The 13,174-nt window shown below is 38.5% G+C and overlaps 1 protein-coding gene across 4 annotated transcripts in view; it reads left to right on the forward strand.

Moving 5' to 3' along the window:
• The window catches only part of Tlk2 (tousled like kinase 2), a 124,434-nt gene that overhangs the window by 100,246 nt on the left and 11,014 nt on the right, over positions 1-13,174 (forward strand). For all 4 annotated transcript variants that reach the window (XM_020179954.2, XM_074045358.1, XM_020179964.2 and 1 more), the window contains 3 exons: positions 3,514-3,605; positions 8,378-8,467; positions 11,664-11,833. In XM_020179954.2, the coding sequence (XP_020035543.2) occupies positions 3,514-3,605; positions 8,378-8,467; positions 11,664-11,833 (352 nt within the window). The remainder of the gene's footprint in view (positions 1-3,513; positions 3,606-8,377; positions 8,468-11,663; positions 11,834-13,174) is intronic.

Below are 13,174 nucleotides of genomic sequence, written 5' to 3' on the forward strand. Positions count from 1 at the left end.
CTGAGTATAAGTATACAGAGTTAGATTATTGGTTATTACCAATTCAGAGAACATTTAAAATAGTGATAACTGTAGGTTGATATCCATTGGTTGAAAGTCATAAGCTTTAAGAACTTATATCATTGGGAAAATTGCTTTTAATAAATTTAAGTGACTAAGTGGCAGATGATATTTTACTGCTTTAAAGCTTGAAATATTAGTAATAAATAAAACGGGAAGGAAAAACAATATTGTTTCTGGGTGGTGATTTTTTTCTTACCTTTGTTCTGTACTTTCTGCCTCATTTGCATTTGCTAGAAATGAGTTCCTTTTTTCTCATAATCATTTTTTAACAAAATAGATGTGTCAAAGTGCGAGGCCTTTGAAAATTGGCTTTTTGTGTTAGTGACGCTCTCTTGTAAGTGGGTTTAGTAACAGTGCATTGTTTAGTGCTCCAGCAGGGCCAGCACAGTTGGCCCTCTGGCTTGATTTATACTGAGTGAGGGAGTCAGCCAGCTTTAAATTGCTGCACATCCACATGTGCAGCACTTTCTCTACGTATTTTTGGCACCTGGGTAGAAAACACAGAATTGGTTTATTAAGTTGTCTTCACTGCATAGCTGTGGGAATCCTGTTTGTTAAGTGTAGCCTTTATTGTTGTGATCTGTTTCACCCATAAGAATTTCTGTGTGAGAAATCGGATTTTATGTTTTGTTTTGTGTGTGCTACCATACCCAACTTAAATGTTAATATTTAAATTATGATTATATATGTATGTACATGTGCAGTTTACCTCTTCAACAATTTAAAGCATATAGTCAGTGGCATGAACTACATTCACAATGTGTGCACCTGTCATCATTATCCATTTCCAGAACTATAATATAACTTTCAGTGCACTGCTGGTTTTGATTTATCTGTGCTCATAAGTCTGACTGGTTCCATGGTTATCTTTTGTGTGCAAGTAGCATCGTGGAGCTTTGATGTCATAGTTATCCTAGCTCCTTAGAATGAATTGGGACATTTTTCTTGCTGGAGCAGTATTGCTCCTTGAATGTTTGTTACAGCTGACCCATTAAAATCACCTGAATAGGCATCATTTTGGAAGAAAACAGTTGTCCTTTCAATTCCTTCTGTAGACATTGACCTATTCAGATTTTCTTTCCCCCACCCCCATGGCAGTCTGGGGTTTGAACACAGGGCTTCATGCTTGCTAGGCAGGTACATTACCACTTTTGCTCTGGTTGTTTTGGAGATAGGGTCTCTCTTTTTGCCCAGGCTGGCCTGGTCCACAATCCTCCAGATCTCAGCCTCCCAAGTAGCTTGGAATGATAGGCACATGCTGTTGGTTGAGATGAGGTCTCACGAAGTTTTTGGGCTGGCCTTGAACCATGATCCTCTTGATCTTAGCCTTCCCCGTAGCTAGGATTATAGGCGAGAGCCAGCAGCACCCAGCTTCTCCCCCTTCTTAAGTCAATTTTGGTTATTTTGGGGGGATAGGGTGGCTTGTTAATTTTTTGAGACAAGGTCTCTGTATGTATTCCATGCTGGCCTGGAACTTGCTGTGCAGTGTAGGCTGGCCTCCTTCCTCAACCTCTTACAGGCTGAAACTTGAAGTGTGTGCCTCTGTGCCTGGCAGTAATTTAATCTCTGAAAAAAATCTTCTATTTCATCTAGATTTAAAAAAAAAATTTATGCTTTAGTTATTTCTTTCTTGTGTGAAGTACTTATTTTTGTGTTTCTGGACTGATATTTTGATTAGTCTGTGTTATTATTAGTTACTCCAAGAATCAGCTTTATGTTTTGTTGATCAAATCTACTGTTAAGGCTGTTTTCTGTTTCAAAATTGTTTTCATAAGTCATATGCTTAGTTTATGTTTTTATAATTTTTATTGTGATGGCAGATATATAATGTATAATTTACCATGTTAACTTTTTTAAGTATAGAATTCAGTAGCATTAAGAAGATCTGTGTTGTGAAACAGATCTCTAGAACCTTTTCATATTAACCAACTCCCTTTTCCCATTCCCCTGGCTCTTGGTAACCACAGTCTACTTTTTTCCTATGAATTTGATTACTTTTAGATTCTTTATATAAACAGTATCATAAAGTGTTTATCTTTCTATCACTAGTTTATTTCACTTAAGATAATGTCCTCAAGAGTCACCCGTGTTACAGCATGTGACAGAATTTCCTTCCCTTATAAGGCTGAATAATATTCCATTTCATATATATGTACCACATTTTGTTTATCCATTCCTGCTTTGTTGGACGCTTGAGTTGCTTACACCTCTTGGCTGTTGTAAATAGTGCTGCTTGGAACCTCGGTATATAAATATCTTTTCAAGACACAGAAGTGAAAAGTAATTTTTCCATTGTAAAAATCATCAAAATTAATTCGTGGGGCTTCACAGGTACTTTGAGTGATTTCATCATCTTATTTTTTCTCAGTGTAGTTCTTCGGTGTTTTTAATATTTCAGAAATCTGTATGCTTCTTATACTACACTTGTTGTAGTTGTTCTTTTGCCATTCCCCATTCTCTAAAAGCCCTTGTAAATCAATGATGGGTGCCTGCAATTCAGAAGTAAGGGGTGAAAGTTGGGGAAAATGACACTTGCCATGGTATTGGTGCTCTTACAGAATAGATGCCATTAAACCTGGTTTTTAATGGCTTGAACTGGTTTTCTGCAATAAAGTCATGATGCTATACATGCTTCACAATGTGAGAAAAGTTTCATTTCTGTGAATACCCAACTTCTTCATAAAACCATCTGTTAAACTTTTTTATCCCATGACATAGTACTACTTGGCTATTACAGGGCCTGCTAGCATTGGTGATCTTTGAGGAAAGCCTGTTCCTTTTTCTGAACAGTGCTGGAGAAGTGACTTTTAGTGTGATTAACTACAGTCATTTTTTAGGCTTAAAAACTCTTTAAATTTTCCCAGCATACAGGGGTGGGACGAAAGGCACGGCTGTTTTTAGTCTTTGTTTCTGTTTTTATTTTAATAGACACAACATACCAAATTACAGGGTTAATTTGGGAGCAGTCATACCAAAGAGTTGTATCTTGGGGGGTTATTTTCTTTAGGAGACAGGCAGTTTGTGTGTTCCCAGGATTTCAAAAGCAGGGGGACTTACTGCTGAAGCCTCTGAAGTCCCAGTGTCAGCTGAGTGGCTAGAGACAACCTAAGGAAGAAAAGCCTGAGATGAAGAGGGTCTGTCCAGAAAGAGCATTGCTGGGAAGAGCCATAAAGGAACGCATGGGCTGGCCTTCTGTTTGTGGTGTTTGCTTGGGTTTGTCTTCTAAACCCCTTGGTGCCAGTGTGTCTAGATACTTTTAAATTATCTAATCACAAGTTCTAGAAAATTGTTGCAACACCAAAGCAAGTATGTGATGTGTTGTCATTTGTTGCTGTTTTTATTTAATAATGTATTTTGGACTTTGTGTTGATGTGTTAAATAAAATCTCCAAGTCAATTCCCCGTAATTCTTGTATTTATCTAAAATATAATTTATTCCTTTTCTTTGTAGGCATTTGATCTAACAGAGCAAAGATACGTAGCTGTGAAAATTCACCAGTTAAATAAAAACTGGAGAGATGAGAAAAAGGAGAATTACCACAAGTAAGTGATACTAAATGTCTGATTTTTCTAATTTTTTTCTTTTTTCTAGTTTATTTTTGTTTAGATTTTTCTGAATTTAATAATAGCTATTGATTGAGCATTGTGCTAAGAGCTTTAAATGAATTATTGTTGGTTTTTTTTCATCCTCCTGTTTGCCCTAGGGGAGTGAATATATTCTGCATCTTACTGATGATGAAACTGATATTTACAGAATTTGAATAATGGTTAAATGGCTAAGCTGGTATTGAAATAGATGTCTCTCCAGCCAAAACCCATGCTCTTAATTCTCTTTCCATTGATCTAAAAATAGCTACAAAAACAAGTAAAACCTCAAAAAACATTGTTGCCTACTTATAGAAACCAAGAGAGAGTGTCTCTTAGTGGTCTAAGGACACTGGGAAGCTGCTGGTGGGATTCTTGGCTACTTCAGTCATTTCCTTCTGGAAGAGACAGTGTGGAATGGGCTCCTAGTAAACCTTCATGGTACATGTTAGACTTGTTCAGCCCCTCAGTGCTGTGCTTCTGCCACTTCAGTTTGCCCATCTCAGAGTTCTATGTCTTGTCTTCATTGTCCCCTTCTTGTGCTTGCCTTTCTTCAGAATGCCATTAGTGACAGTACTCTTCTGTCCTTGGGATCTGAGGTTTAGGAGGGTGATTTCTTTAGAATGAATAGTTATTACATATGCAGCTGTGAATTTCTTTGTTCCACTAATATCAGGTTTTGTCTGTAATCCCCCCTGAGCTTCCTAACACCAGAGTTTATGGCTCTTTTGGTTAGGAAGCCTCAGACTTAATTTGCTATTAGGTTCCCCACTGGGCTGAGCTTTGTTTCCTTTTGGCAAGTACAAGTATTGAATGAGAGGTCCTGTTCCTGAAGGGAGCTGATAAGCCCCTTTTGATAGAAACGAACACCCTAACTGTAGCGGTAGCCATGTGCCTTTTATTATAAATAATACATAGAGGGTCTGGGGGGTGGTGCTTTGAAGTACCTTTTAGTCAACTTCTAAAACTTTAGAGAAAAAAAATCAAGTATTTCTTTATCAAGAGCAACCCTGGCTTTATACCTGTTGTTCATCAGGAACCTAAAAACTTTTTTGTGTGGGAGCATGGGGGATTCTGGGGTTTGAACTCAAGGTCTTAGCTAGGCATACATTCTACCACTTGAGCCACACCCCCAACCCTTTTTTTGCTTTAGTTATTTTTCATGTAAGGGCTTATGCTTTTTACTGTGGGCTAGCCTCAGGCCTCAACTTTTTTATCTACATCACTCACATAGCTGGGATCACAGTTGCATACCACCATACCTGGCTTGTTGGTTGAGATAGAGTCTCACTAACTTATTCCCCTGGCTGTCCTTGAATTGTGATTCTTCCAGTGTTTGCCTCCCAAATTTCTTTCTGTTGCACACAGATTGGCAGTGGCACTCAGTACTGGATAAGAGAGGGTTCCTGCAACCCTAAGAGAAATAGGAAGTAGCAAAGGTAGTAAAAGAGATGATATGTGCCTAACACATGAATGCCTCCATGTATGTCTTATATGATAAGCAGCTGCAGTCTAGATTCTCCTGAGGAGCAGATCCATTATTATAATGTGTTCCAGTCACTTGATCTCTGGTGTGAATGGCACGCAGCCATGAATGCCAGCAGTATTTCAAGGAAGGAAACCATGCATTGTTCTGACCAGTTATAAATGAGAATTGTCCCTGTTGTACTGAGACTTGTAAGAGTGCCTAGGGGATCCTAAATGCCTGTTCTGCAGCTTACCTCTGCATTGACCATTCTAAAACAGTTGGCTGTATTAGGACCAAGCATGGTCAACCTTGAGAATGTAGTTTCTATGCTGGAACTTGTAATATTTTGCCATTTCAGAATCCAGCTTTTAGGCTGACCTTAAGAGAACTGTGGTGTTGAATACAATGGTAACTGCAGGAGAGCAGTCAGCTCATCTAACCTTTTCAAAATGAGGAATTGAAGCCAGTCCCATGTCCCTCCTTGACACTATTGGCAAGCTGTTTGAGCCCCAGTGGGTATGGATGAGTATCTTTCTTACCTTTCTCTACCAAAGGGAGAGAGAAAGTAAAAGGGGATTGTCTTCTTTGTCCTAAGCACTGCTGTCTTGGCTCAGGCTACCATGATGCCTTCCTTCTGTTTCCCTTATCAGAGAGGCAGTCATGGCACCTGAGAACACCTATGGAAATTACTGGTCATTGTCCATTTCTCAGTTGACAGACAATGGTGAGAGGGTGTGCAAAGTTCTTGTAACCTCCATTCTTGCTTGGGAGAAAATTCTTCAACACTTCTACCTTTCTTTGAAAGATTTTGCTTTCTTAGTGATATGAAGTTATACCATGAATTTAGGCTATAAATAATGGAGAATTGCATAAGTGTCATTAATAACTTTGAACTTACAGCTTAGATCAAACACAATATTTTGAAGAGTGTTTTAAAAATTCATTATTTAATTTATTTTTTTTCTGGCACTACTGAGGCTTGAACTCAGGGCCTCATGCTTGCTAGGAAGGCACTATACCACTTGAGCCACTCCACCAGCTCTTTTTTGTGTTGGATGTTTTTGAGATAGGGCCTCACAAACTATTTACGCTGGCTGGCTTGGAATGGGAATCCTCCTGATCTCTGTCTCCTGAATAGCTAGGATTACAGGCATGAGCCACTGGTGCCCAGCTAATAAATAATTCATTGTTAAACTGACACTGAAAAAGTAGTGCACATCAGTGTTACAGTAACATTATAAAATAGGAAAATTTTATTTCTCTCCATAGTAAGGTCTTTTAAAATTGTTTTTTCTTCTTTTAGTGTGTGTGTGTGTGTGTGTGTGTGTGTGTGTGTGTGTGTGTCTGTCTGTCTGTCTGTCTGTCTCTTTTATTGTTTGGGGTGTGTGTGTCCTGGGCTTTGAACTCAGGACCATGCACTTGCTAGGCAGGCACTCCACTACTTGAGCCATACCTCCAATCCTAAAGACACTTTAGTAGGTAGATTTCTCCCACTTTTTTAGTAAACTCTCTTTAGTGCATTAATCCCTTGGATGCTAAATTAAAAGGTGAGTGTGTGAGGGACACTGCCCAGTCACTCCTTGCAGCTGGCCTAGAGCTTGGCGCACATTGAGGGTTGCTGCTTTTAGTGATACACACACACACACAAACACACACACACAAAAGTGGTCTCTTTTTTGATATGCACAAAGTGAAGAAATTAATAGAACAGAGAATTAATTACAGAGCCAGAAAAGCATGCATGAGTCAGAAATGACTTGAACAATGATCTGCTTAACCCATAGGTTTCTAACTGCTTCTTTTTTTAAAGCATCACTTTTATAATATAATATTACATGGAATCTTGTCAGATGAAAAAAGACAAGTGTAGAGCTACTTTGGTGAAGTGTGTGCTCGTGTCCTCTGGTGTACATTTCTAAACTTCTCATCCAGTGACAAGAAAGCTAGAGCTCAGGGAGCTGTGTCCTAGCTTCTTCATATAGTGCATGTCTCATTACCACTTTGTGTTGCTGTTGGCCCATCTTTTCTCTACAGAAAGACATAATAATGAAATGAAGCATCAGAAGAAGCAAAGATAGGAAAAAGTGGTAGCTTGAAAAATAAGCCCATTAAAGTTTCCATTAGGGAAAACCCACATTTGATTACTTCTAGATTTCCAATTCTCCCTGCTTTGGTCTCTTAATTCTTTTCCTCAGCTTTTCTTTAGTTAAGTACTTTACTGTGTGTTTTTGATGTACTAAAGCCAGTTTCAGAAGACATCACCTTTTTTTTTTATAGCTTGTAAATTTGACTTTTTATTTTTTATACCATTGTAATGCCTTTTTTTATTCATTTATTCACATGTGCATACATTGTTTAGGCATTGTTTAGGTCATTTCTCCCTTCCTCCCTCCCCCTCGCCCTCCCTCCATCTCTCTCCTCCCCCCCTCACTTCAAGGCAGAACCTGTTCTGCCCTTATCTCTAATTTTGTTGAAGAGAAGACATAAGCATAATAAGAAAGACAAAGTGTTTTTGCTAGTTGAGTTAAGGGTAGCTATATAGAGAGATTCCTAGCATTGCTTCTATGTGCAAATGTGTTACAACCCAAATTGATTCATCTGTAATTGATCTTTACAATGGTTCCTGACATCACCTTTTTGATAAAGTTTTATTATATACTGTGGAAAGTTTCTCTTTTCTAACTCTTGCCTTGTAACAAAACATCCCAAGCTAAATTGTGTTGGATTACTTAAAACAGTTTCTAGTTACTCTTTGGTTTCTTTCTTGCTTGCTTGACAGTTTTTTTTCTTTTTTTTTTCTCAGTCCTCTAAAGGATATGAAGTATCAGCTTTAGAGGAGTGGGAAAAAAAAATGTCTGTGTGATTTGATATTTGGGTGTAAACATAAAAGAAATGTAATTGTCATAGAAGAACTTGAAAGGTATGGAAGGTTGCCATCCACTTATTTAACAAATATATGTGTGCCTATTACTTGAACCATGGCTTGATAGACACCAAAAGCAAAAACAGGATGAGGAAAGGGAGAAATTAGATGAGGGGACCAGCTGGATCTAATGTAATGAGCATGTGAAAATGGTGGAGAAAGGAGAGAATATTTAAGAATATATATATATTTTTTATGGTACTGGGGTTTGAACTCAGTTCCTTATCCTCGCTAGGCAGGCACTCTACCACTTTAGCCACTCCTCCAGTCCTAGGAGTACTTTTGATGAGTTCTATAAAGCTAAAATGCCTTCTTGGTAATTTTCCATTTTGTTCATAGGCATGCGTGTAGGGAATACCGGATTCACAAAGAACTGGATCATCCCAGAATAGTTAAGCTGTATGATTACTTTTCACTGGACACTGACTCGTAAGTATTATGCCATTTTACCTTAGTAGTTAATATTATTTTCTTAAAGTGTTAAGTATTTCTGGAATAAATGTTAAATCTGGGTTCAGGAAATACCCTCCAAGGGAACAAAATTTATTAATTCATGACTAAGTGAACATATATAAATTCACATTTGTGTCAGTCAGACATCTCTAGTCCAAAGAATGTGTACGTGTGTGCTAGTAAATGTTTAACATCTAATTTGGAGAAACATAAGGCTGATTTGTAATGTTTGCCAATTTCCATAGTATAAATACTCCTACCATGTCTACTTTTGAGCTACCAACTTAAATGACAAATAGCTTCATTGAATTATAATTCACATATCATCTTATTCACTCATTTAAAGTACATAATACAGTGGTTTTAAGATATGTGCAACCATTACCTCAGCCAATTTTAGAACATTTTTACCACCTCAGAAGAAACCTGTACCTTTTGCTCTGATTTTATCATCCCTCTCCCTCTCTCTCTCCCCTAGCCCTAAGCAACCACTACTTTCTGTCTCTATAGATTTCCTAATGTGGACTTTCATACAAGTGGAATCATGTAATAGCTTCTTACACTTACTATGATATTCATAAGGTTTACTCATGTAGCATGATTCAGTATCTTATTCTTTTTTTTAATGGCCAAATAGTATTTTTGTTTTATGTATTTACACATTTTGCTTATCTATTTGTTCTACAAGTGCTTTAACCAGCTTACAAAATCCCTGAAAAACTAGCAGTAAGCTCTTGGGAACTAGCAGAAGTTAGTGCCAGCATGTCACTGACATGGCCCAGTGAACGTAGAGTGTTCAGGAGAGTCTCTACCCCACCCTGGAGACTCTGATGAACCATGTAGGCCTTTTAAGAAGTACCAGCAAGCTGAGCGCTGGTGGCTCATGCCTGTAATCCTAGCTACTCAGGAGGCGGAGATCAAGAGGATCGCAGTCCTAAGCCAGCCCCGGCAAATAGTTCTGCAAGACCCTATCTGGAAAAACCCTTCACAAAAATAGGGCTGGTGGAGTGTCTCAAGGTGTAAGCCCTGAGTTCAAACCCCATACCACACACACAGAAAAAGTACCAGCAAGGTCATGTTAGCCTATATAACAAATGGATTAATGTGGCACAAGTGAAGACAGAGCCCAGGGCTGCAGGTTGAAATGTAGGTTCATAGGCTTATAAGATGTTAGAACTGGAAGGGATCCCAGGGTCCAGGCTTCTCAACGATGTAGGTGGATCTTGAAGACCAGACACTTGAAATGACTTGTGTCATTTGGTAATCTTTTGATAATCCTGTATGTTGTTATCTGGTATGGATAAGTGAGCGCTAGAGCCCTCTGGACTCACCCAGGAATTTAGGAACACTTCAGCATTTGAAAAATGTTTCTTCATAGGAGTTTGGCATGAGTCAGAAGAACATACCTAGCCTGCAGGTGTTCCCTCAGCTTCCTAGGGTGATTCTAGGAATTTTGGTCTTTTTAGCCAGCAGCTATCTTGGATGGCTACACAGAGTACTGGCCCATATTTAGAAATATCCCAGAAAGACCATATTCTCTTTGGAAGAAATATAACCTGTCCCCTCTTCCATCTATTTAGGATTTTCTCTTTTCTTTAAGAAGCCCTGGCACCAGGCAGAGCCATGTGTGTTTCTGAGTATGGCTCAGAAAAATTCTAGTTAGAAAGTACAAAAGGGATGCCTGGTCTGGTCTCCACAGAGTGGTATCACTGTTTTGTTTTGAGCAGATTCCTTGAATACTAGGTAGACACCTCTACCCCAATATAAGTGTTAAAACTATTCCAAAGATAACTTTAATGACTTGAGTTGTCTTTCAACTAATGTGATAAATTGATTCTGTACTGTTCTTCTTATTGTGCATATGATGAATTTTCACCAAAAATAAGTCAGACCATTGTTTTAGGATGTCTTCTAAGAATTGTTTGGGTACTAAAAGTGATATTTTATTTCTTGCTTGCATTTGGGTCAGTCCACTAAACATGATGAAAGTCTGTTTTGGATTTCATCATCTCAGATCAGAGAATGTACATTTAGATAGTTATTCTCAAATAGAGTACTAGCATGCCCTTCTACATTTCATAGCAGTAATTCCACAAAACTGTTTACATTTAGTGATAGTTCTGTTTGAAGTTCATACTCTAGTTGACTATAGTCCTCCAATGCTAGTCCTGATCTGTTTGCCTTTTCCTTCTGTGCATTAGGGGAGGTTGGCTCTTGTAGGTTATTCTTAACAAGGCTTCTGTGTTGGTGTTCAGCTGGTCAGCAGATGGGGAGGCACACAATTCTAGTTTCCCCTGGTGACTCTTAGTTCTAGTTGTACCATCTTCTCCCTCTGGCCCTCTGGCCTTAAGGTGCTAATGGCTTCCTGCAGTAGATGACCACTGGGGTGCCTCACTGGCCAATTTATCTTCTCAATAATTCCATCATCTGTGTGATTAGTTTCCTCAATTAAAGCTTATTCTCTGTCTTAAATACCTAAGTGGTTTCTGGCTAGATCTTGACTGACAGACCCTCATTGTCAAGCTTAAAATAGTTCAAAAGATATTTATCTCTTATAATAGTTCATGAAGGCTTACATCAGTTTGTAACACCTTGCAAGATAGACACATGACCTATAATGGTAGGGTAGTTTTAAATGTGGGTCTGTGATGTATTGATGTAAGTGCCACCTGGTAACACATTTGTGCAGTATTGTGCCAAACTGCCAGAAGAACTAGTTCTTGGGACTAGGACAAATCCTAGATTCTTCCTCAGTGCCAACACCTAGTGTTATATAAAATTCTTATGAGGAGAATTATATACTCGATTACCGTGTGGTTGTTTAGAAATGAGTACATAACATGGGTATATAAAGGAGACCCTTCCAAGAAGATGTCTAACTCACATACATTATAGTTCTTGTCAGTGTTCTTTGAGTCTAGATTAAAGAAGAGCTGTGCCATGGTGAACTTCAGCAAGGTTGATGCCAACATGAAGGGTATAGAGGTTCTTTTCCAAGATAGCGAGCACTTTTTTTCCTGTGAAATCTCAGATAGCTGATACTGAGTAAAGAATGGAAGAGTGTTTTAAGAGACAAAGAAGAAAGGAATCTGAAGCTAATTGGAAGTGATTTAGATAGTCTTAATCTGCTTGTTCTTATCTAAAGGTTAAATGTTGATTTATTTGTCTTCAGGTTTTGTACAGTATTAGAGTACTGTGAGGGAAATGATTTGGACTTCTACCTGAAACAGCACAAATTAATGTCGGAGAAAGAGGCCCGATCAATTATCATGCAGATTGTGAATGCTTTAAAGTACTTAAATGAAATAAAACCTCCCATCATACACTATGACCTCAAACCAGGTATGTCTAACTTTTAGGAGACAGTATTGATGACTTTTTGGTCTTCTAAGTGACTTTGAATTTATTAAATTAGAAAATTTGACAGGAGCTGGGAAGGCCTAATAACATCTGTTTGTAGATTACCTGGAGTCCTGGCTGCTCTGCTGGATTTAGCAGGGTGGATGGGTCAGATTAAATACACTAGAGAAACAATCCATTTGTCTGTGCAGTAGGGCTGTTCATGATGTCAGTCCCATTAAGAAACAACCATCCTGGCAAGTTCAGTTTTGTTTGTTCCCATTACTCATACTATGTAACAGTTTCTCTGCTCCAAGTCTTTTTGATAAGTGCCCCAAAAGTAATGACTTATTTTTATTTTGCACATATGCCTCTCATTTCATTAAATTCTGTGTAGACTTTTTCATCTTTTTACATTATTATCATCTAAATTTGATTGTCATCAGGAATGAGTAGGGGAAAGATATGTTTCTATCTCTATTTTTATTTTTAACTTCAGCTGTTTATTTAGGTGTCTGCATATGTTCCAAGTAGATGGCACTAACCAGTTAACTTTGCTTTACATGTCTGGTAGCTACATGTTAAAACCTCACTATTCACTGTTCTTTAAAGTGTGTTTTTTAAAAGATAACTGCTGTGTGATCCAGTTTTCCATTATTAAATTCAACACACTTTCCTGCTATAGAAGCTGTAGGTGGCGCTGTGATACCAGCTTTGATTCCTTGCCATGTTTTCTTCTTTTTTTTGCACCCCCACCCCCAAACTACTTTTCTATCTAATCCATCTATTTTTTTCCTTGGTGGCACTGGAGTTTGAACTCAGGGCCTCACTCTCGATAGGCAGGCGCTCTACCACTTGAGCCACCAAACTACTTTTCTAAAACAGGGTAATGTAGAGATCTTGCTGAAAGTTCACGTGAAATGTTTCCACCGTTTGTTACTAACTGTACAAGTGGTATTTTACTTTCACAAGCTGTTTTTATTTTCAGTGCTATCATAGGGGTAGTTTTGGCACATTGAACAGGTGATTCTTGAAATACAGAAATTTCCAGCAAACACCCAGGACTCTTCTCCCAGCATCCAGAGTTAGATTGCTTTATTCCAAAGATTTAGAGTTCATTTGTTCCCTTCTTGTCTGTTACTACTTTGGATTTTTCTCTTAACAAGTAAGTCTGGCAGGGCGCCGGTGGCTCACGCCTGACTACTCAGGAGACAGAGATTAGGAGGATCATGGTTCGAAGCCAGCCCGGGCAAATAGTTCATGAGACCCTATCTTGAAAAACCCTTCACAAAAATAGGGCTGGTGAGTGGCTCAAGGTGAAGACCCTGAGTTCAAGCCCCAGTA

The sequence above is a fragment of the Castor canadensis genome, chromosome 11, assembly GCF_047511655.1.
Source record: "Castor canadensis chromosome 11, mCasCan1.hap1v2, whole genome shotgun sequence".
NCBI lineage: Eukaryota > Metazoa > Chordata > Mammalia > Rodentia > Castoridae > Castor > Castor canadensis.